General features: G+C 40.5%; 1 protein-coding gene across 1 annotated transcript in view; it reads left to right on the forward strand.

Annotated features, from left to right (window-relative positions):
- The window catches only part of RAPGEF5 (Rap guanine nucleotide exchange factor 5), a 159,151-nt gene that overhangs the window by 126,252 nt on the left and 7,935 nt on the right, over positions 1-24,964 (forward strand). The window contains exons 15-24 of the mRNA XM_014248374.2: positions 484-514; positions 1,453-1,531; positions 4,466-4,615; positions 7,231-7,328; positions 9,098-9,220; positions 10,416-10,594; positions 13,818-13,908; positions 16,586-16,636; positions 17,723-17,810; positions 20,653-20,717. Coding sequence (XP_014103849.2) covers positions 484-514; positions 1,453-1,531; positions 4,466-4,615; positions 7,231-7,328; positions 9,098-9,220; positions 10,416-10,594; positions 13,818-13,908; positions 16,586-16,636; positions 17,723-17,810; positions 20,653-20,717 — 955 coding nt within the window. The remainder of the gene's footprint in view (positions 1-483; positions 515-1,452; positions 1,532-4,465; positions 4,616-7,230; positions 7,329-9,097; positions 9,221-10,415; positions 10,595-13,817; positions 13,909-16,585; positions 16,637-17,722; positions 17,811-20,652; positions 20,718-24,964) is intronic.

The raw sequence follows: 24,964 nt of genomic DNA on the forward strand, positions 1-24,964 counted from the left end.
TGGAGAAGCTGGCAAAAATTCCTGAAGTTGCAGTCTGTGACTTCAGATGTTATCTTCATTCTCTCTGCAGTACTGAGAAGTAAATCACTTGGAATAGCCATCTCAGAGTCACTATTTTACTATTATGGCATCTATAAAAGATATTTAATTGTCATGTTTTTCCAAAAAATGGAGGTTGTTCCTATGGTTTGGCCATTGGGGAAGTGGAAGGAGCTGTGTCCTTGAGGGTGACCCTGTGATTGCCTACTCCAACAGCTCATGGGGCTGGAAGCATTGTTTTCACTACACTGATTATGCAAGTCAAAGGAAAGATCTCTGGCTGAGACAGATGCCTTTAGTTTTTCCTGAAGAACTCTGCAGTCTTTCTGCAGTGACCATTTACTGTTAAAAACTTTCTGGTGTTGTAAAGTTTGTTATAGCTAAAACTTCCTTTTCCTAAGCTTTGGCTGGAAAGAATAATTGTGATTTTCCTTTTTGTTTCAGCACTGTAGATGAGTATTCACCTCATCGAAAGGTAATGCCAACCTGTTTGTTGCTGATAGCTAGATAACTTACCCTCTCACTTTTTTTTTCCCCTTCTGCCCACTTTCTTATCTTTTCTTGGCTTCTTAACTGAACGTGACTGGTGACCAAAAACATGACAGGACACATCAGTGAGGTTAGACCTGCAATGCTGCTTAAGGAACTCTTTTTTTTCCCTGTGAGTGCATCCTGGATATCAGCAGTGTGAGCTAACCTGCAGTGGCTGTGGCAGTATTAGCATGTTAACAAGATGCTTTGAGATGTCAGAATTCAGGAGAGGCCTGGGAGTGTGTCCCCACCGAGCTAGAGGGATGTAGCAAGCTGGGCAAACCAGGCTGAACACAGGCACTGACATGGATGTCAAGTAAACAGAGCAAAGGGCAGATTTGTTGTGACAGGGACAGACAGAAAGAGAGGAACATGAATCTGTCTGTTTAACTGGAGGAAGAAGTTGCAGCCAGAGGAAGCTGGCATACAAACTGCTCAGAGGTGAATTGCTGTGCTCGTCAGTTTTACTGGGCTGAGGCTGCAGTGTGTAATAAGCTTAAAATGTTACTGCAAAAATGTGGAAGGCAGAACACAAGATTGTAGTGAAATTGCTATATAGGCTGATTGGTACATAGGAAATGTATATAAGTGTATAAGAAATGGGCTCTGAACATGAATACAGAAAACCTTGAATTGTGCAGGCTGCTTAGCCTTGGCATGTCCTGCTTCCTCCAAAATCCCCACCTTGGCCATTATTTAGTAAGGCAACTCCCAGTTTACTGCTCCAAGAAAGGGTGTGTGTACTTCCTGTACAGAAACCTTTTGGCCAGACATATGGGTTAAATGCTGTATTCTGTGAATTACTCATTTTTGAACAGCAAGGATGCAAAAAAAAAAATCACTGTTTTTTTTATCCTTTCTTTCTTTTCCACTCCCTCACAGAATAAAACCTTTTTCCACCAGTTCAGTGTAAAGGAGAACTGGCTGCAGCACAGAGGAACCATGAATGAAACAGAAGAAAGTGAGTATAAATGAAATAGTGGAAGAAAAGCTCAAAAACAATAGAATTGTTTCTCAAGGACTTTGATGTAAATATTCTTTAGCTGACATATAGCTTTTGAACAAGACCTTAGGGACACAAAAGAAGAAATATTTGGCTGTGCAAGTTTACCTTCCTTCTGGTTTGCAGGGCTCAGCAACGCCCTCATGGTATTTCAAGGGGTTTTTGCCCTCTCCAGTTCCTGCAGCACCCCTGTCACAGTCCTGAGTTCATCCCAGGTGTGCTGGCAGCCCATCCACCAAGCATTACTTCTGCTCCATTTCGTGCTCCCGGTCTCTTGACCTATATCTTGGTTGTGAAAGGGGAATGAATAAGCCTGTCACATGAAATGGGCCAGGATCTGCTAACTCTGGGAATGTGCCTTAGTTCCTTCTCTGCTCAAAAACATCTCTGCATGGAGTGCAAGGTGCCACTTCACTTTAATGTCAGCCATTTCAAAAGGCAATTTCCCTCCATCACTGCAAGGCAGTGAGGCTGTCACCTGCCTGTAGTGCCTGGGTGAGGAAGGAGGCAGAGAGGAGAACACTGTGTACGAGAGCAGGGAACAGCAGAAGGACCTCCTACCTGGCAGCCTCGCTCTCTGACAGGATATCTTCATTTCTTACTGGGAACAAAACTCCAGAAGTTCACTTCAAGTCAGTGTATTTTTAGTGCTCATTTGTGACAGAATAGAAACTGAGCTCGTTCTACTCCAGGTCGAAAGACTTGCACAGTACGTGCTGCTGATAGATAACCCTCCTTTTGTGCTTCAAATGTAGGGGGTTTTGAGGTTTATGTTACCAAGGCTTCTTCTAAAAATGTTATTTGTGGATGAGAACCCCCACACTCATTCTTCTTTCAAAGCTGGGTACAGCTTGTGGGCGACTGGAAAGGAACTGTGGTAGGACAGTCACCAGGACAGGACCCAACAAGGCCAGTCCCAACTGAGTTAGATTGCTTTTGTCTCACTCCTTGAGAGCAGGAGCCATGGACTATGATGAGATTGAAGAAATGAAATAGCCAGAGTGAAGTTGGGGAAGTGAGAGACTGATGCAGAGGGTGGGTACCTACCTCTGTATGGCAGAGTGCTGTCTGACTAATGGTGCTTGTGGAGGGTGTGTCTGTCCAAGCTGCACCATGCCACTTGACCAGGGGTGTTTTATCCTCTATTGCAGTCATTACCAGGGCAGCTTGCAGCCCATGGCCACTTCCCTCCTTCTCACAGAGAAGCAGCACAGGTTCCTGGAAGAGATGACATGGTCCATCCCAAGAGATACCACAGATAGAACGTTGGAAGGGTGTGAGGGGGAGAATCACAACCACTGTGGTGGTTGTGCTTGAGCATCTGCCCTGATGTAGTTCTGTGTTAAAGAAAGGATAGATCAACAGTCCATTTATAAATTGACATTGCTGTCATTGTCCCTTTGCAAATGACAGAGAGGACATTTCAAACAAATTCACTGTAAGCAAGGTGTGTCAATCTGTATATGGAGTCCAAATATTCCTGTCAGATTTTTTAAAATTTATTTTTCTAACTAGTAATTTAAACTGCAGTTGGATGTCTCTATCTTCATGACTTGTATCCATTTTGATAAAAGATTCTGCCATAGAATGAGCATCTCATTTACTCTCTGTCAGGAGAGATGGGTTAAAAAGGAATTATAAAATCAAATTACTATTTTTCCCTAATACTCAATATTAAGTTCCTTGCTTCATTCTCATATTCATTTTTTTCTTTACTACATCACAAAAAAACCCCAATTCTCGAGGACAGAGTTCTTAACTGCTTCTGGCATAGTCTTCACTAATGAAAGTGTCCTAAAGCCATGAAGATCTGTAGAAAAAACAAAGAGCTATTGCTACATACATCTGTCAATAAAGATAATAACAAAAAAAAAATACAACGGTTCTGGAGAAGAAAAGTTGTCCTGTATCGGCATGGTAGCAGCCTGTCTCTAATAGGAAGTGCTGGAGTAGAAGGAAATTAAAAGTTGAATTAAGTACTGAAGTGAAACCAAGAGCTCTGATGATTCTGATTAGCAGATGTAATTTTCAAAATATTTATGTTGTGAGTCTGCAGCTCAGTTTCTTCCGCTTTAAGTGTGGCAGCTGTGTTTCAAAGAACTAGGTAAGGCAAACTCAGCAAAAGATGTAAACTTAAAATTCTGGCAGGCAGAGAGAGGGTACATCTCTTGTGGTAGTGGAAAGCAAGTAATCGCTGAGCTGACCACATAGACCTCAGTGGAAGTAGTGAGCCCAGAGAATTTCTCCAAAGCAGTCCCATTTATATGTGCTGCTTGTGATTCAGGAAATGAGTTGTCAGAACTGATTGTATGGCCATTTGGGCAGTCTCTGCTGGTGCTGAAATACTCTGGCAATGCAACTAGTTTAGATGTCTAGACAGATAAGCTATCAGGAGTGGTTGAAAACCTGGGAGCACTGTTCTTGCAAAGCTTCCTGTTCCAGGTAGAAATGGAGACCCAAAATACGAAATATATTTCCATACATTCCATATCCAAAATATATTCCTCCAGCAGACACGAAATATATTGAAAGGACAGTGGTTTACCTGAACCTGAAATGAAGGGAGAAAAAATGGCAACAGCCAAATTTCAGAGAAGATAGGCAGTGAAGGAGGTTTTCTGTGACAAATTCGCAGGGTAGGAAATAAAACTGGTATTACTGTGGAAGTCTATATTTCCATTTGCCTGCCTCTCTCATTTCCCAGGGATGGGAAGCTGGAGAGGGCGAATGATGTTTATGCTGAGTTTCATGTCCTTTGTGTCAGGATGCAGTGACTGCCCTTCCTGCAGCAGCCAGGCAGCTGAGGCACTGCTGAGGTGGGCTCTGAGAGTTTGTTCCTTGCTCTGGTCAGCTCATGCCTACAGCTGAGCACTTCTTTCTCCCTTTGTGCAGTTTTCTGCCGTGTGTATATAACAGAGCACTCCTATGTCAGTGTGAAAGCTCAAGTGTCGACTTCAGCTCAGGAGATACTGAAGATCGTGGCTGAAAAGATACAGTACCCGGAGGAGGAGTTGGCACTGGTGACAGTCTCGTTCTCTGGTGGTAAGTAACTCCCCTTCATCTGATCACTTACCTTTTATTGCATCAGGTAAGGGAGGGCTGACATTTTCTGATGCAAGGATACAGCTGTTCCTCTATGGGCCCACAGCTGGATGACCAGGGGAACAATGAGGAGCTGCTTCCCAGAGACTTGTTTCCATGGCAACAGCTCCTTCTTGGGTACTGTGGGATGTAGCATCTCCTGCCTGGGAAGGGAGTGTAAAGAACTCTCAGTCTCCAGCAGTATTGCAAGGTTTTATTTCTTTTCCACAGATGAGTCTCCTATTTTGGAATTTAAATTAATTTTGAAGGCAATGAGGCATGTTTTGCTTTAAAAACAGAGAAGGGAATAGCAAATACTTCATGCATCGCTGTTTCCTCATTTATGGCATAGGTAACAAATATTCTTGAGCTGAAAGGAGGAAATCATATATTTGCACAATTGACATACTGAGAGCAATCTCAGCAATATTTTGTAGGCAACAACTGATGTCTTTTGCCAATTGTTTTAGTGTTAGTCGTTAAATAGAAGGGCTTATTGTCTTTTTAAAGAAAGACTAGAGTGACAATGGAGTGATACCAGGGACCAGCCAAAGTCGCAAGATCTTCTGTGGTGTTGTCAGGTCTCAAGCTCCTTGGAAAGATTGTTTTGATTGCTGTGGTGATTTTTGGAAGCAGTTTAACTAGGTGCATAGAACTGTGAAGCTGTATCTACAAAATATCTTGTCAATATTCTCAGATAACAGTTGCTGTTGACGCCCTAAGACAAAGGATGCATCTTTTAAGTTACAGCACTCATTGCTTCCTCTTTGTCAGTCTAGTTAAATGAAATACACACAAGTGCTGGCTTTTTCTGTTTATATCTTTGATTCAAAATTGGAAGGTCACATTTTTTCCCTCATGCTGAGCTCAATTAAATAAATGTATTTTTAAGAGCACTGGTGTGGGTGGCAGGGAGATGGTGCCCTGCTCTGGCTGTTGAGATCCTGGGCACAGAGCAGCCACTGGGAGCACTACAGGTGGGTGTCCTGGCCAACCAGGCTACATCATTTTCAGGCATACTCTTTTTACCCTTGTGTGTGCCCAAACTCACCTCCAGTGCACATTTCATGTGTCCAGTACACATTTCACAGCACTGCAAAATCACCTTGCTGTTGTTATTTTTCAGATCTTGTCTTTCTCTCCTGTTCAAGAGCAGGGCAAGTTTTGCTCTGACAGCAATAAATCTAGTTCTAACTGCCTGCTTAGCTAAAGAAAACCAACCATTCATAAATAATGAAACATACTATATTGGTTCCCAGGAAAGCCACAAAATACAAGTGGTTGCCACTTGGTTGTTCAATGAGAAACAGTAAATAAAGTGCAGGTATAGTAGGAAAGTAATTTGTATGTGATCTTTATAATCCCTAAAATGTTATTTAGTTACATTGCCTGAGTTAATTTGATACAACAATGTCAGTTTCTTCCTTATGGATCCTCTACTGCAAGTAATAAACACCAACCTGCTATGCTTTTTTTTCTGCTTTGTGTTTCTGCTGTTTGTGTGACCTAGAACTCTTGTCTTTCATCCACTTGGAGGGCAACAGTATGACCATTGGAGGACCTGTTTTTATTCTACTCCAATAATGGATAAGCAAGCACTTTATTCAAAATTACCTTGAAAAAACATAATGATAGTTCAGCATAATGCATCTGTGTATCAATGGATAAGTGAGCATGGATAAAAGGGAAAACTGTCTGAAATTATGTTTTACTCTCAGATTCCTCCTGGTCCTGCTCCCCATGGACAATGCAGAGTCCAGGGTAACTGTCAGTGTGCTCGGTGTAGTTTTGGATCTACCATGTATCAGGTCTCCAGAGGATTACTCGGAGCCCACTGGAAGCGACAGTTTTTGCAGGGCAAAAGCTGTGTTTGGAGTTTTGCTATATTTTCCCCCCACCTTTCTCTAGTTCATTCAAGAATTCTGCAGAGCTGAACCAGTACTCTGGAATGGAGGAAAAATAAGTCCTTTCTCTTTGCTACCAGTGTCCTGCTCTTTTACTCAGATATTTCCTAAATTAATTACTCTAGGTCTGGAAGAATTACCATAAATACTGCGTTACAAAGGACTACTGGGATCTGCTCTGTGAATTTCATGGTGTTTGGATCTTTAAACTTCTTTTCCTGTTGAATGGCTGTGGCTACTCATTAAATCTCCACCCCTGGTTTTGTCTCCAGTGACACACAACAGATCAGTCTCTGGAGGCTGAGACACTCTGCTCTAACAGTCATCTGTACTCATTTATACTAGATACACTGGGTTGAAATTAAATGTTGAAATTAAATGAAAAGGCATACGAGGCTAGACCAGATGATTTCAAGGCTTCTTTCTGTTCTATGTGAAGTGCAGTTTGAAAGCAGAAGCAGAAAGCTTTTGTGCTCTCGTCCATCAGAGGTATCTTGCCTTTATCTTGCCTGAGCAGGGTGGAAATGATGGGTCCCGACAGTGACTGAATTTGATGCTTAGTTACCTTCTAAGAGGTTGATGTGGCTTTACAAATACTATTGTACCTTTATTTCTCATATACAGCTTTTATTCCTATTCTGAAACTTCTTTGGATTTTTGCTGTCTTTGCAGAAAAACATGAGCTACAACCAAATGATCTGGCTATCTCAAAATCTTTGGAGTCATCCAGTCGTATGTTTGTATACCGAAAAGATCTGACTGATTCTTTGGTAAGGATTGGTACTGTGTATTTCCCATCTTTTGTTTGCTTAACTCCAAATCAAAACCTTAGTATTCCTCTCAGAGGGCTTTTTCAATGCAGAATTTATTTGTGGCTTCCTTAGTAAAGCTTACTGAGCTGCTCTGTTCCTAAAAAAAAAAAAAAATATCTTTCATTAAGAGCAGTTATTTGACTGAACAGTAATGGAAATTGTTCATCAATTTTAAATAAACCAAAGCTTCTGTGCAGCTTAAATCTTTCAATCTACATCAGCCTGGAAAAGCTGACCTGTGTTTGTACCAGAATGAATGGGATGAGGATTATTCAGGGCTCTTGTGACTCTTTCCTCCCCACCCTGCCTTGTACCTCTGTAGCACTTTGGCTGACACATAATCATACAAAGTGGTGGACAAAATCCATGAAATTACTACATGTGGAAGTAGATGTCATTATTTTGTGAGTTCCACAAGACCCATGAGTGTGACCCCTGTGTTGTGGCAGCCACATGGTCAGCTGGTGTGTACCACTGGTGGTGTGTCCCCCTCCCTTCCTTCTGCCTCTGTCTCCCCATCCTCTCACCGAGGCTGGGAAGGTCAGCGGATCGAGAGGCAGCAGATCTCCCTCATCCTTCCCTCTGCCTCCAGAAACCAGAAACTCTCTCCCTCCATGCCTTCCCAAAACCTCAGTGAGGCAGACAGTCAGGCACTTTGCCGATTCAAGAGTTTTCTGCTAATTATGCAGATGTTTCCAGGAAAGAATAGGGGCTGTATCACAACTGACTTCTACATGTTGTCAGTACCTCTAGGACCTGTGCACTCATCCTCAGGATGAGAAATGTCTATTTAAATTTTATTGGATCAATGTGCCCCTATCCTGACGTGCCACTATCATTGCAATCTGTCATCCCCGTTATCTCCGGTGTTCGAGCCATCTCTAAAAATGTGAATATCAAGGGAAGGTTTCCAGCCTTGACAGGTGACAGCCAACCTGGTTTCATTAGTTGCATAATAAAAATTGCAAAACTTGCTGTAACTGTCAGAAATATAGCACCAAAGTAATGGCTGAACTCGTTAGAATAATCTTTCATCTTGGCAGATGATTCATGTGCCAAGTTTCAGACTGATGAGGTTAAAAAAGCCAAGAGAAATGCAAAACTTTGAAAATCCCAGCTAATAATGGAAATGTGGAATGGCCCTGAACACCAGCAGTACCACAGCACTCCACACTAATATACTAAATAACTTTTATGAATCAGAACCCATGGCGTTTTATTCTTTGTTGATTATATTTGGGGTAGATTAATCATAAAATGTATGGATTTATGTGATTCGTAAAAGTGCAGTGGAGGGAAAGTTATGTGTACTTATTCTTAATCCAGTGTTTTTTCAGAATGATTCTTTTATATCAGAAAATTTCCTGATGTCTTAATTTAGATTTTATTTTCTGATAGTCTGAGGGATTTTATTTCCATTATGCTGTCTGCTTGGCCAGCGTTTTATATTCAAGGTTGGGAGAAGAAGACAGAAGGAGAGGGGGAGAGGGCCTCACTCTCCAAAGCAAATCATTGATCCTATTGACCCATTTCCCATTTCAGGCTATTTATTAAATAGGTTATAGCTCCTTCAATTTGATTAGTGGGGGAAAAAGCCCTCAGAGTGCACTTAGAGAAGATTACCTGCTCAGATCAGCTCTGTTTGGTACCTTAGTCCAGTAACTGATTCCTTAGAGAACCTTTGGCATTTCTTGAGGAATTTGTTTTGCACTTGTCTATTCATATAGAACCCATTTTCTGAAAATGAGGAATTGCAGCAAAGATCTGTGAGGATTTTGGGAATTAACACCTGGGATCTTGCCTTAGAACTAACAAACTTTGACTGGAGCCTCTTCAATGCAATTCACGAGGTAAGAAGCACCACCTCCTCTTCCAGGTGTATTCCTGTCATTGCACCATTGTGATGCATTTTGGAGCATTGGCATGCCTGGGTGCTTGGTTCACTGTCATGACAGCATGATTTGGCAGCTCTCAGTAGTGGTGACAGGTCCAAGGGGTATCTTGCAATCCTTGAGACTGAGAAGAATTGTCAGAGGTTTGTAACTTTCCTGTGTACAGGCATCTCCTACTTTCCCTGTATACCTGATGTGTTTTATTGAGGTTTGCCTCAAGAGAGTAAAAGACCATGATTATTTTCTAAATCCCCCCCCCCCCAGAAAAACATATGAATATTTTACATATGCAAAATGTCCTATGCACTTGATAGTGTTTCAGTAAATATGGGATTCCACAAATAGCTGTCTTTCATATCACTTTAGCCACAAAAGAATTCACAGTTTCAGCAATTCAGATGGTCACATTACTATCCTTGTTAGGCTTCAGTGAGATGAAAAATACTGGGAAGGCTTTATTAAATGAGATAATGGAGCACTTCAGGGCCCATTGGGTTGTTTCAATGACTTTGATAGGTTCTGGTTTGAGTTACTGAGTAAAAGACATGGTTAACAGTAGAAAATCTCTCTTGAAAATACCGTTTACTGAAAAGCATGTTTGCCTTCTGAGAAAATGAATGTGAAATTCCCTTGCTTTTCACCAGATGCTTTCATTTGGGGTTCTTTTATTCAGTTTATACACTTTAAATTTGAAACTGGACAAGTTTGGGTTGTTTTTTGTTTTTTTTTTTAAATGAAATCAAAACCCAAAACTCCAATGATTAAAAATTGGCTAATACAGAAACAAGTTTGAATGGAAATTTTTCAGATTCTGCAGTGGTTTGATATGGCTGCTTTTTCATACTGGAACAGAAGTAAAGAAATACAGAAATAAATTGTTTATGTCGTATACCTGGCTATAGCCAGAAATGGAACCTTGGGAATTGTAACAAGAAGAGGACATCTTGCAGGATTTCCAGTCCATCTGCCTTCTGTAACAAGTGTCTAGATTTTGCTAATCACAAACCTGAATCATTTGTGATTGGCTCATGGATAATGGAAAATAACCATTTGTGACCAGACCTGGTTTCAAAAACATACTTCTAAATAATTTATAGTTCATTTATATTTAAATTGTTTTTATATCCCCAATGATGTTGTCAATGTCTTTCAGCAAGAGCTGATATACTTCACGTTCAGCAGACAGGGCAGTGCTGAAAACACTGAGAATCTCAGTCTTCTGCTTCAAAGATGCAATGAGGTCCAGCTTTGGGTCGCCACGGAGATACTCCTCTGTAGCCAGCTCTGCAAACGTGTCCAGCTAGTGAAAAAGTTCATCAAGATTGCTGCCCAGTAAGTTCCTGGTGTTGCAACAGAAATCTTTGAATTCCAATGATTTGTTTGGCAGGAAGTAGGTGGAGAAGCAAAGAAAGAAAGCTAATTTGTCATCCTGTGTTTTGATAGTGTAAATAAAAATAAATAAAACAGGCCATAGATAACAAGAGCAGAGCTTGCTCAGAACTAGACATGGTGGAGTGTGTGCTGCTCAAATCTCCCCTGGCAGCTTAGCTGCTGTGTCTGCAGTGTCTGCTGCACCATCCCTGGTGCTGCAGAGATAGCTCCTTAGCTGAGATAACCTGACCACCGTATGACAGAACTGTTTTGGCAGCAAAACAGTCACACAAGACTAGATAGAAACCAAAACACTGTTATGAATTTCAAAGTCCTACCTCTAGAGAGGAATATGACTGCAATAAGCTGTTGTCCCATGTAATCCTCTCTGGAGTATTCTTTTACTTCTTGGAGGGGCTTTTTCATGTGTTAGATTTGACCTTCTACTCTTTAACTGTTACTAAATAGTACTGGCATTTATTCTGTGTCTTGCAGCAGAATACGTATATATACTATACATAGAGATTTCTTTTCTCTGTAATCACTCTTTGTCTTAGTAACCAAGGAAATGTAGCAATTTAAATATGTGCAATCATCCTCCTCACCTCTCTCTCCACTTGTTGGTCTTCTGCAATATTTGAATATGCATGTTCATGGAAAATGTATAAATTGTTCCCTTCATCGACTGGGCTGATTTAATTTGCAAGGCACTTACATACTGAGGACTGTTCTCTGCTGAAGCAGTGCCTTTAGAGAAATTAATTCTTCTAATCTAATCTAGTGTAACTCATAAATGTGATCTGATTTAGTTTGCAAGTTGTGTGGTATCCAGTAATATGTTCATTTTCTGCCATATCAATGGCCAAAAAATGGTTGGTTCTGTGTGCCTTGCTTGTACCATTGTAGCATTAATTTGCATCCCAGGAAAAGTTTTGCGTCAGTCCTACATGAATAAGAATATATTTGTTATCAGACTAAAGTGTTGCTCTATTTTTATTGATTCCAGTCTGTTAAGTGAAAAACCAGAGTTATGGAGACTAAATACAGTTGTCAGTGAAGGGCAGACAGGCTCTCCCAGTGTGTTGCAGAAGCACCCATCACTGGAGAATGTAGGTGATGAAATAAGCAAGTGTGTAGTTTTCACAGGATTTTTTTTTCATCATAAAATCTTCTTTCTAAATGAACACACCACTGTATCTCATCAGTTCTGGAAGAACTGATGACAGAGGAGCAAGTAGGATGGAAGGATGGTGTGCACAGGACTCATCATGAGATAAGCAGCACTCTGTTTTGTTTATGACTAAAGCAGAGAGGTAGGGAACTATGAACAGCTCTGGCTGCTCCCTGTTCTCTGCTCACAGATTCAGCCAGGAATCTCTGTCTGTGATTTTCCTCTGGTCAGGAAAGCACCAGGACTAAGACTGCATGTTCATCATCCGTGTGCTTGGTTGTTGAGGAATGCCTGAAAAAAATAAAAGCATTTTACACAAGACCGTCAGTACATAAAAAGGAGATGGAGTTTTTGAGAAACAAATCCACACACTTCTGTTGATGAGTTGTCTAAAACAGAAAACAAGTGGTTCAATAAAGAAAATTAATTAGCATGTTATTAGAAATTAACATCCTGGGGAGTTAAAGAAACAAGTCAGTGTAAGGTTTAGAACAAACAGATTACAACAGCAGCCTTTTTGCTCCCCAAGCAAGCAATGGCTGACTGTGAGACACATCCCCTCTCTCTACAGCTTGCTGAGTTGGACACCTTCCTTGTTTTGAAATGAATTGCCTTTGGGAGCTGCCTGGCTTTAATGATAAAAAGAATCTAAGCAACAAAGTTAGGATTAACTTGAAGACAGCTGAAGTGAAGTGAGAAGTACACTGTCTCAAGATAGCACACAGTGATAGGGGCAGGTTTATAAAACTTGTAACAAGTTCTGGCCATTTTCCAGACTAAGGCCTTGGCATGGACTTTTCCCTGGTGATAAATCCCAGTGAAGCCAGTGGATTCATTCATACTTAAAATTATCTTGAAAGAGGATTTGCACTCTCACACAGAAATGCACCCGTATATTTGTATGTTCCCCAAAAATCTGCAAGAGACGGGGCAATATTTTTGTTTTAAAAGGATTCGGTATTTCAGGATTTCAAGTTTCCTAATGAAGTAGAAAATGGACTAGAAATAAACATGGTCTGATTGTGTACAGTAAAATGTCAAAAAATAGAGGTATCGAGCAAATTCCATTGGGACCTGTACTAAAACCAGTACTAGCTGCAACTGGTTTATAGGCACATGTAAATTGAACACTAACCAGATTTTCAGACAATAAAAATGATGAGGGATTGCAAATGCATTGGAGAATAGATAGAAAAAAAAAAGAATTATCTAAGGAGTCTAGTGGCATGTGCAAACAACAGTAGGATAAGATTTAATTTAGATAGATGCCAAGTAATTCAGCTACAGAATGCTAATACTGAGCTGAAGAAATAAATGCATGATTGTAAAGAACAGCACAGTGACAGAGGTCTTTGGGTGATAATAGATGACAAATTAAAAGAAAGGACAAAATGTGATGTTCCAAATAAATAATTTGCTGATTGTTTTATACTTGCATAAGAAAGTAAAACAGTAATTACATTTCTTCTTCCCTCCTCACTGTCTGACTACATGAGAAAGTAGTAAAGGCAATAAGAGTTAAATATGAGTTAAAATAAATTACAAGAATTCAATGAAGGATAATAACAATATGGAAAAGCAGATTGCAGGGCACAACCACAAAGAGAAATTGAAGGAACCTACGTTGTACAATTTACAGAAAAGATGAAAAAGAGGATGAAAATATTTATTATACAACAGAATAGAGGTCAAGGAATTATTCTGTATGGTAAAGGACAGCTGGGAGTAACTTGAACATTGAAAAGGGAAAATTACTTTTGACAGCAAAGGGAAAAAAATAACCTGCCAACAACAGGGTTGATGAGAGAGTAGAACGTTTTCTAAAAAACTTCTTAGAGACCCCATCACCTAGACTGCAGGTGGTTATGAGAGGACATTTAATGAGTTCATTATGTGGAAGATGATTGTATGCTAGTGCTGAGGGTTGAAATGAGACTCAGTAACCTAGGATACGTGTGCATTCCATTTATCGCTGATTCTGAGTACAAAAAAAATCATATTTTTATTCCTCAGCTGTAAAGCCCAAAGAAATCTGAATTCATTCTTTGCAATTGTTATGGGTCTCAACACTGCATCTGTCAGCCGGCTCTCTCAGACCTGGGAGGTAAGACACATCTTTATATCTTTCAGACACTGTCAAAACCATTTTGCACAAAGGCTATGTACTGGTGAATTGCCTTTTCTTTCTGATTATTGTTTTCTCATGCTGAAATCAAACATGGAGGGAGTGTTGGTGGAGAAAATTCTTTGAGGCCTGAAACCTTAGATATGGTGGTATTAAAAAAAAAAACCCAAAACAAACCTAAATGTGTCCTTTCAGAGTTTTAAATAAGAACAAAGCATGGAGATCCTATCCTCTTAAAAAAATAAATTATTCTAGCGTTTTAAGTAGATATCAGAACAGCAAGTCTTGCCAAGGTGGCTCCAAACAAGCAATACTTTATAATGGGATAATTTAATTAAAAAGCCAAAACAACAAAGTAGAAATAAACCTTCTCTAGTTGTCTTTCCTCAGTTTGCTTTTTTTTTTTCAACTGATCATCTTGAACAACAAAATTAGGAAGTGAGCCACGAATAAGGGGCATACTGGAGAACGGAGATTATTTGCTTAAGAAGCTACTGGTTGCTACACAGAGCACGAGTGTTTTTAAAGGAGGGTCCCACTGGGATCTGTATTTATGTTGTGGATTTTTTGTTTCCATCCAAGTGGCATCCATACTGAGTATACCACCAAGTGGTATCCATGTTGATTTATAACATCTGCAGGGTTACTGTGTCTGCCCATGAACCAAATTTTGGGGAAGGACTAATTGAGCAGGGTGGTTTGAATTCTTATCCTTCCTTCATGCCCTTAACAGCACAGGTGGGTAGTACTCCAAAAACATCAACCTGTAATAGAGAGTGACAGAGAAGGGCTGCAACCTCCTGCCTTGCAGATTCTCTTGAGCACCAACAGCTGGGACCAAAGGGCCATTAGAGACTTACAGACCTGTCTGACACTGTCCAGAGCAAAGTCTCCCCCCTTAGCTGAAACCATGCATATGGAAACATCACTTGTATGTCTGAGGCTTTCACACACAGAGAAACAAGGGCAGTGACTGCTTACGGGGACTTTGATAGGCAAGGAAGAGCTGACTTAAATAAGGGATAAAACAAAAGTTTTAGAGGGAAAGTACATGCCTGAGGACAATGATACAGAAACCCCTTGCCTCTGATAGCTCTAAAACTCTTCTCTGGGGAACATTTGCCCTGGCCTCCTCCTAAGCTGCCTTCACTCCATTTCTCTGGGCTTTGGTAGGAAAGTGGAAGAGACCAAGTATGGTCTCAAGGGCAGTGATACAGATCTCTCCTGCACAGAGCCACACAGAATTCTGCTCTGTGCTGAGGCCTCGGGAGATCATGCGCTGCCGGTGGACTTCTCTCAGGAAGAGCAGAATGTGTTGCTTGTTGGAACAAAGAGTGCATCTGCATATGTACCGCTGTAAATATGTCACGTTTCTGTGTGTAAAATATTTATCAAGTCACATCCTTCCTTTATTTTATTTGTAAAACTTCATTGCACTGGAAGTTTCAAAAGCAGAAGGTTATTTGCATTAGTAATGTGACTTCTAGAAAGTAGAGCAATGTTTTTAAATTAATTATAATTACTTACACATGTAAATGAAACAACCTAAATTTAAGCAGCCATTTAGACACTAAATCATATTGACTCTGCACTTGATTTCTTAAACAAGTAGTATGCTCCCAAGCATATTCTACTTTTTTTTCCTAGAGTATCCAGTGTTCTAATGAGCCTCGCTTTCCCTGATTTAAGATAGAAGAAAACACGCACTTTCAGTTCCATGTTAAATCATTTTAGCATTTTAACAGTACACATCCACTTAATCTAATTGTTCTAAATCTCTTTTCTCTTGGTAGTGTCACTGTGGCTGTCAGGATCTAAGGACAAAGACAAGACAGGATTTGTGCTAAGAGGGGATCTCTTTTGCTAGACTAATTACTATGGCTGGAAAAAGTAGACAGACTTTAAGGTCCACACATTATTCTTCAATTCTGAAATACCAGCATGAAAATTTAAATTGCAAAACAATTGCTTTGAATGTGGTAACGTGAATCCATTAAGGCATCTTAGAGACAAAGAAAGTGGATACTTGTGGAGTAGAGCAGGTGTTGGCATGAGGGACAAAACAGCAGTTTGTGCCTGGGCTCCCTTAGAAAGTGTTTTATGCACCTCTCTGTGGGATTAGGATCGGATACCAGAGACAGAGTAATCAGTTTGTTAAGGAAATGTCTCACTTTGGCACCAGTATGTGCCAGTGTTAACCGTGGTGAGATGTATAAAACAGCCCTGAGTGTGACACCTGTTAGTTTCTAGAACCCATGTTCTGGGAGAAGATTGATTGCAACAAATGATTTAACATGGATGTGATCAGTTTCTGAATTCTCAGCCTGTGCTACTGCTTCTAGCTTGACATGGATTTAGTCATGGAAGCTGGGGAAGAGAATAAAACCAGCTCTGCTAACAAGCAGTTTCCATAAGAGAAGGATGCAGGTCCCCAAGACAAGGCTGCAGGGCCCAGTGCCTTGCTGGCATGGTCTGCAATTAGGGCTCTGGGAGCCGAGGAGCCAGGGTTAAGTGTGTGTTGGTGCTTTCAGCAGAACAGAACTGCTCTTTCACCCAGAGCAGTTTCATGGAAAAAAAAGCCTCAGCATTCTTCTGCCTAAATAAAATTCTCTTTTTTTTTTTTTCTTTCTTTTCCTGTCTGTTTCCCACACTTCAGAAAATTCCTGGAAAATTCAAGAAACTTTTCACTGAGCTTGAAAGTTTGACGGTAAGTATGGTGTTGACAGCAGAAGAACATTGCTAGCTTTACCTGCCTTCCTTCTTCCTAATTTATTTGGGGTCTGCTTGTTATTGTCTGGAGCTGGACTTGTCATGTCAGATCCATGATTTGCTGAAGGCCATGTGCCTCTCCAGAGCTCTGAGGTGGACTGCAAACATGAAAAGGAGAGAGGCTCTGTTCCTGACAGAGGGAGGAAGAGCAGAGAGAGGCAAATGTAGTATTGGTTCACCAGCATCAATTTGGGAGCTGTTCTTTTGCCCTGGTAGTTAATCAGCCTTTATCTGAAGCAACATGCTGCAGATCAAGAGAAAAAGTCCAGCTAAAGTTTTAAAAAACAAATGTCAAAATCTGAGGCTTGAGGGACTTTGTCAGCATTATCAAAGCAGAATAAACAAATGTTTCCTCTGTCTGTCATGGAAGTGGGTGCATGGTAAGATCACTGCCTGGTATGGGGAACAGGAGGTAACAGCCTTTACCAGCTGTCATGCTTCTGTACTTGGAGTTCTTTATAAATGAATGTGTTTTAAAGATCCTGTGTGAGCTGGTGTACAAAACGTTTACACTGGAAATTGAGATGACTTATTGAATTGCCTACACAATCCACTGAAACATCCTACCTTATTGTCTTTGAAAGTCTCCAGCGTGCTCCACGGATCTTAAAGCAGTTTTTGTTGGGATTTTTTGTTGCTGTGTGGTGATGTTGATTTTGGTTTCTTTAAGAAGAAATTGATCAGCAGTACATTCGGGGATATATTTTGTGCTATATAGGAAGAGATTTTGCTAATAGAAATTTGTGGGGAAATTACAGAGCAGTCCAAGTGAATCTATTCTGCAGCTTCCTCTCAATTTAGCACTGCTTCATCTAGAGGAACATAATTGCTTTTGTTCCTTTCGCTGTTTATGTTTCCTGTTCAGTTTAGCATGTTAGCTAGCTTAGAAAACCTTAGCTACCTTGCATCCCAAAGAAACCTTTTATATCTAAATCATGTTCAGATCATAAGCCCGTAATGGATTTAGAATTGCTCTTTTTATAGCCTATTGATTTTTCTGTCTATTACTCAAATGGTTTTGTAGGATCCTTCTCTGAATCACAAAGCTTACAGAGATGCATTCAAGAAAATGAAATCTCCGAAAATCCCCTTCATGCCCTTACTTCTGAAAGGTAATGTTAAAGCTTGGCTGCTCTTCACTGCTGCTAATTAAAATAAGTGTAAGGTGATTTTTCCTTCAGATGCTCTTAAGATGATATGACAGATATAGTGGTATCGACAAGATAGCACTTGGTCTGGGAAATAAACAACTTCCTTTTAAGACAGGGGGAAGATGCCAATTTCCACACAGGCCTTAAAACTTCATATTGTCCTGTCAAGTGTGGATAGAGCTGTGTGCTTTTGCTTTGGCCACATCTTCTTCAGTGAAGTGTGACCCTGCAAGCCCCTGAACCAGTGGCCATGGTCACACTGCCTGCTGCGAGATGTCTCCCTGCTTTGCTGGGATGAGCCTGCCCTGGTGCAACCCTGAAAGCAGAACCTGCCCTGTCTGTCTGTCCTGACAGGAGGGGATTTCCAAGCCTCTTATAGCTCTGAAAGAGATAAATAAAATCTTACTATCTAAAATATTTTAAAAAAAAATCTTAAAATAAAGTACAAGTACTTGCTAATGCAGTGATCTGGGCAGCTAATTAAGTGGCAAGTATTTCAAATATTCCATTGTCTTGGAGTCATTAATTATTAATTGCCTAGTCTTTGAACATGGCAAATTCATTTGTTTATTCCTGTATTTTGAAAGTGTTCTCTTTAGGCTGTTTATGCCAACCTGCTGCTGCTGCTGCTGTGAAATGTTTGAAGGCAATTCTCCAGATCAGTTGGTGACAGTTTGGGAGCTACCAGACACTTCCCCTATTTGCCCACATCAAAGGAGTTTGCATTAATTCAGATGGATACAATTATCAAGGCTTCAAAATTGATATTTTTTAAGTGTTCTGGAGTATGTCTTGCCTGCAAACAAAGGCAGCAAACATAAGTCACTTCTAGCAATCATGTCTGCACAGCATTAAAATATGGTGTATAAGAGCATGCACCTAGACAGCATTTGTATCTTTAACTTGGGTTTGAGATAGCAAGAAGACTTTGAAATTAATGCAGTAATGTCCTTCAATGCAGTGGTCCATAAGGAGATGTTGCCAAGGCTGGTAATTCCCAAAGTATTGCACAGTGCAATGGAATTTATTCCATGTCAAGCATATTTGTGTTAAGGTCATTTCCAAGACCAGTAAAATAGGGATGGGTAACATAGAAATCATTAATAACTCAGCAAATTGCTGTATTTCATCACAATAGGAACAAAAGTAGTTTCAATTTATAAAGAATGAAAAATCTCAAATTATGAAAAATAACTTCAGAGTGTCCTTTTAAAAGTTAATTAAATTTAAATGCAGAGCTCTCACAGCACACAGACACAGCTTTTGAAAATCAAGCAGATTTTTCAAATGTGTAATAAAATACTGTGATATACCCTTATAACCTAGTTCAGATGCAATTTTCTGCTCCACTGAATTTATCTAGACTCTTAGTTGTTGGCTGCAAAGCAAATTTCTGTTCCTTCTGCCCTCAGAGATATACACATTGCTGTCAATGACTTAAAAAGCTGTTTGGAAATTTCTGCTTCCAGTATAGGTTTTTCATTAGAAGTGATGGGCATTTTTTAACTGCACTGATATAGACACAAGTACTGCCTGTGTCCTGAAGTCATGTCCTTTCTGTGTCCCTTTCCCCCACAGCAGCCCAGCAGAGGAGGTGCAGAGGGTTGTGCTCCCTCCTTTCCCTCTGTTTTTTAGGATGCAGCCCAGGGGTAGGAGAGGTGCTGGAGGTTTTGGCACATTGTGCTGTGTTTTCTGCATGTCCAGGCTGGCATCCTGTCTGTCCCAGCCCAGCTGACCTAGGGGCTCTCCATCACCCCCCATAAGGGTCCCAGCCCTGGGTTTCCATCAGCATTTGAAGCCGTTTAGCATTTCAATTCCAAGCAATTACAAAATGCCCCTGAGGCACAGAAAGGAGCCTTTGAAACCCAAGGAAATAAATCAGGTTGGCTGTTTTGAGGGAGGGTGAAGGTGGAGGTGGATGTGGGGCGGTGTGCCACAAAGCTTCCCTACAGGTTTCCACTCCTGAAATCCCACAAACCATGGGGTCCATGTGGGTATCAGAGGGAGTCCTAGAGGCGAGGACAGGAGAAATGCACACTGGTGGGCTGGAGGCTAACACCTGTGCTGAGAGGAACACTTGTCCCTTTTACCATGTGCTGTTCTCCCACGGGCAGACACAGCTGTGACTTTTAAGGAGTCATGGTATTGGAGTAGCAACTCATGCCTTTAGGATTTTTTCTCCTCATGGGTCTCCTGGGTACCCTCACATGCAGGAGAGAGCTAATGGGGGCATGGCTGTGGTGCTCCTGTCAGTGTTCTCAGTAACTTGGAGGGTGTGCTATTGAAGTCAGAGCTTCCATTCCCACAGGTAATCTATTCATATTCTTGGAACCTTATGTCCAAGATAAGTCTCACTTCTGACCTAATAGCATTAGAAAAACAGAGAAAATGGCCTTGAGCTACTGTTTTAATTGTAATCTTAACTTGGCAACATTTATTTTGCCTGATACTCCCTCCAGTTCATTACACTGTGTTCAGTTCTCTTCCTCGAGCCAAGTGTAGACCTTTTCGTTTTCCCCTGACCTTTTCGTTGCCTTTGCAAATTCCCTCCAACAACACTACATAAAAGTGCTTTTCCACAATGTGTAAATATTGTTGTTATCTAATAATCTCTGCATGCCATCATTAGGCCAGGCTTTTGTTTCACTGTTACAAGATATTGTGTCAGTCCTTAATGGGATACTTTCCTTTTCTTTTTCTTTTTTTTTTTTTTGGTTGCTGTTTAGTAATTTTATTTATTTGCATTAAAAAAGAGGTTGTGAATAGTAATTGTTTTTCTTTTTTTCTTTTTTTTTTTTTTCAGATGTAACATTCATCCATGAAGGAAATAAAACGTTTCTGGATAACCTTGTTAATTTTGAAAAGCTGGTAAGCTAATTTTGTCCTTCCTGTTTTTCAAAACATTCATGTTCTCTTTTTCCCTTTGCTTTCCTTATCTTGTAAGGTTTTCTTCTGGCTGAACCAGGAAGAAATAAACAGGGGTAAAAAAGAGCAAGCAGGATGAAACAGCCTGTTTCCCCTGCCCTTTTCATCTGCTCCTCTGTCTTCTCATTCCTTCCTCCTCTACTTCTGTGTAAAATGGCTAAACCAATAATGGCCATCATCACTGCTACACAGTCCACCCTTCATTTATACCTGGTCAGATTAATTCCTTTGCACCACCTTGTGGGCTGCTTCTTATGGCTTAAATTCTCCTGCTTCAGTTTTCCAGCTTTCTCTGAATTGTTTCCTTTATTTTATTTTTTTCCTCAAGCTTCTCTAGTTTATCACTTAAGGAAAGATTCCTCTAGTTTATCACCTGCCAGTGGTATTGTAATTTTAGGCATCTTAAATGGAAGTGAAACTTTTTGATCTATGTTAAATGAGGAAGAAGATAATGCCTGAAATCCAAATTAAACTGATTGTAAATATCATTATTGTAGCTTTTATGCAAAAGGGCACTTGATAATGTCTTTTTGGCCACATTCACTCTAGGCATCATATGACATCTACTCTGGCATGGTATTACTGAAAGAGGTTTGAGTTACTTAATTTGTGTTGGTTTTTGGTGGTTTCTTTGGTTTTTGTTGTTTTTTGGCTGGCTGGTTGGTTTTGTTTAGTTTGGGGAGTTTTCTTTGATAACATTTTCATGAAGTCACTTGGTCTGTTCGACCTAGAGATGAGCTCATCGCAGTTTAGAACTTCCTCTTGAGGGGGAGAGGAGGAGCAGGCACTGATCTCTTCTCTGTGGTGACCAGTGACAGGACTTGAGGAAATGGCCTGAACTTGAGTCAGGGGAGGTTTAAGCTGGGAATCAGGAAAAGCTGCTCACCCAGAGAGTGGCTGGGCACAGGAGCAGCTCCTACAGGGAAGTGGTCACAGCACCAAGCCTGACAGAGTTCAAGAAGAGTTTGGACAATGCTGTCAGGCACATGGTGTGACTCTTTGGGATGATGCTGTGCAGGGTCAGGAGTTGGACTCGATGATCCTTGTGGATTCCTTCCTACTCGGGATATTCTGTGATTCTATGGCACTGAAAGCCAAAGTCTACATATCTGAACAGTGGTGGAGTAGAGAAGCTTGGATTTTTATAAGTTTTTGTTTGTTTGTTTGTTTTGTTTGTTTGTTTTTGTTGGCCTGTAGTTTTTGACCAAGAAACCAAAATATTCTTTGCAATTGTCCAGGTGTGCCATAGGACTGTTAGTCCAGATGGCTGTGGCTGGGGAATTGTGCCCTACTGTTTTCTCCATGTGTTTACACTTGTTTGGGAATGAACGCACAACCAGAGTTATTAATGAACCAGCTGTTGAACTTATTTTCACGTTCTATCATAATATACGTTGTCTTTCAACTTGCAAGCAGATGTAGACTCTGACTTTTGAACCTGAGCTCCTTTTTTTCGTGTTTTCTATTTAATTTCTGTACCTTTTCTTGTTGCAGAGTTTACAAGAATACTGATTTGCATTTAATGAAAGGTTTTTTTGTCTCAAGTCCATTAACTGTTTGACCTTTAGGTGCTTTCATAAAACTCATTAGCATGTTCTTCTTCATTGCCTCTTGGAAGTACATCCAATTAACATGTAAATTAAACTAGCCCTTGATGCACCATAATTGTTATTAAAATCCCCCCACTGGCCCATATATTTATTTAGTGAGTATGTAGGATCTAATTCTTGTCCAGTCTTAGGCTGTATTCATCTGTTTGTTTGTTGTGTAACCGTGTATATGTTTAATGTATGCTGAGCTTCCTGGGTAAGAATCCCTTTCCTTTCTGTCTCCATTGTGTCTCCAGAGGCAGTGGGAGCTTTGCTAATTGACTTCAGTGAGCCAGGATCTCACCTTTTCCATTCAAATGGATAATGGGCATTTTAAATGGCAGGGAGGGAGAGGCTGAGGTGATGGCTGTGGGGTGAAGGTTGCTCAGATTGACACTTCCTCCAAATTATCATTCAGATCACGCTCTCAGAAACATGCTGTCTCATGCAGCCCTGTACATATGAATGCAGGCAATAGTGCAAGCTTAGGAAGTGGGGGCTTAGGAGAGATTTAAATATCAGTGTAGTGGAAACTCAGGCTGCACGCTGGTATTACCCTGGCTCAGCTGGACGTTCAGGGATTTAGTCAATGGCCACGAACTCACAAGATGCATTACACGTGATCACGTATTCATCAGTCCCTGCTTCTTCTCTAATTATAAGGGCTTTGTCCCGAAGAATAATGTCCTCCTTGGTGTTCTCTACTGAACACTGAAATGCTGAGCACTTTCTGGCCTTTGCTGAGAAAAATTAGGATTGACATTGACTCCTGCTCGATTTGGATCAAGCCACTGAACCTCACCTGCAAATTTGCTGCTGCAGAAAAAGAAGAAAAGAATTATTCTACCATAGCAGATTACTGCTTTGGGGAAGGAACTTACTCACTGTCATAAATGACTAGAATTTCCACTTATGAATTTCAAAGCAAAGATGGTTTCTCATGTCTCCGTTTGGATCACTATTTTGAAATATTTCATTTCTGCATTAAACATCTCACCTGAAGGAGGACTTGTCAGTCTGAACCATTATTTTTTCCAACTATATTAGTTTCTTTAATAAAAGATCTTCTTTCTCCCTACAATCCCTGCTTCTTTTATATTCTTAGAACTCAGCAATCCTACCATAACTGAATTTGATTTGACATGAAATGATAGCAGTGGATACAAAGTTAATTCAAAATGTAAAGAAGGAAATTTACAAAGAGAAGAAAAAGAAGTGATCTTTTTCTCAGGAACGTTACCTAGCTTTAACAAAGGTGAAGGGGTTGCAGTGGTTTATTTAACTGCATTTTGGGTAAAGTCTAGTCTATTACACTGTTAGATTAATTTAGTATCATACCTTCAACTAAATCTGAAGGAGTAAATGAAAATATAGTCCTAGGCAGTCACATCTCAAGGCATTTCTGTGGCATTTTCTTAGCTATTTCACTGAAATGTGGCTTCTTCAGGTTTTTCTCTCCAGCCATCAGCTATGTCTGAGCAATGACAGGTCTTAGCCACACTCCAGCAAACTCTATTACAGGTCAATGGCCATTACCATTTTTGATAACACCTACTTACCTAGAGCCTTCAGCTGTAAGGACAGTGTACATGCAGCTGTGGGTTCTCAACCCACATCCCCAAATATCTGTCCAGCCCCAAGCCTGAGGCTCTGCTGTCCTCAGTGGGAGGAGTGCTAATGGTCCTGAGTAGGCTGAAAAGCCCCAAGAAATGTGTGTTACTCCTCACACTAACAAGTGTGCAAGCACCTGTTTAAGCAAACAGGAGATAGCATTTGCTTTACAGATACATTGGCTGACTTTCTGCATTACTTTTGGATCCCAGAGAACTGAAACCAGAGAGAAATGCCTAATTAGGGTACTAAAGGCAGAGTATTTAGGATTCTGCTTTAAATGTTGCACAGATAGGTTCTTCCCTTACCTGAGCATTGCCTCCAGAAGCCAGTCTTGGGAAGGACCCTCACAGTGACTGACTACAAAGGAGACACAGAAAAGAGTTACAGATTGTGTGATGTGTGGGTCTCCGACTATTAAAATCCAAATGCAGAGGCTGTTGGCTGGGAAACATCACAATAGCAGCACTGGTGGAAGTTTTAGTACTGCCAGTACTCACATTATTGATCGTGAAATCTAGATCATCTCATTAGAACTTCATTATAATCAGTGCAAGGACATCAGCACAAGAGATTGTATAATTTCATGGCAAATGAAGCACAGCGGGTAACAAGAAAAATTATTTTGATTTACTGATGAAAGAAATATGAAGTTTCCATTAGATGTGCTCTCGTGATAAGCTTTTCTGTGGAGAAGCCTTGTAAGCCACTCCCAGGATATTGAGAGATGAGCTTTTCTGCATCATTCTGGTCTTAAACATACTCTGTTCAAGATGGTTAATCCCTTCCACTGCTAATAATTTTTATGGGAGATGTGAAATGGGAATCAGCTGTTTGCATGAGCTTTCAGATCATTCCTGCTAGCAGCAATTTGCTTCCGGGACTTACTAGATTCGGTGAGGAATTGCCTCAGAAACAGTAAAATTTTAGAAAAGTAATGGCTTAAGAACTTTATGGGTAGTATCTAGTGAAAAGAAGCTCCCTCTACCG

This window comes from Pseudopodoces humilis, chromosome 1 (genome assembly GCF_049639895.1).
Source record: "Pseudopodoces humilis isolate 2021_Gansu_Grassland_sample_001 chromosome 1, ASM4963989v1, whole genome shotgun sequence".
Lineage (NCBI taxonomy): Eukaryota > Metazoa > Chordata > Aves > Passeriformes > Paridae > Pseudopodoces > Pseudopodoces humilis.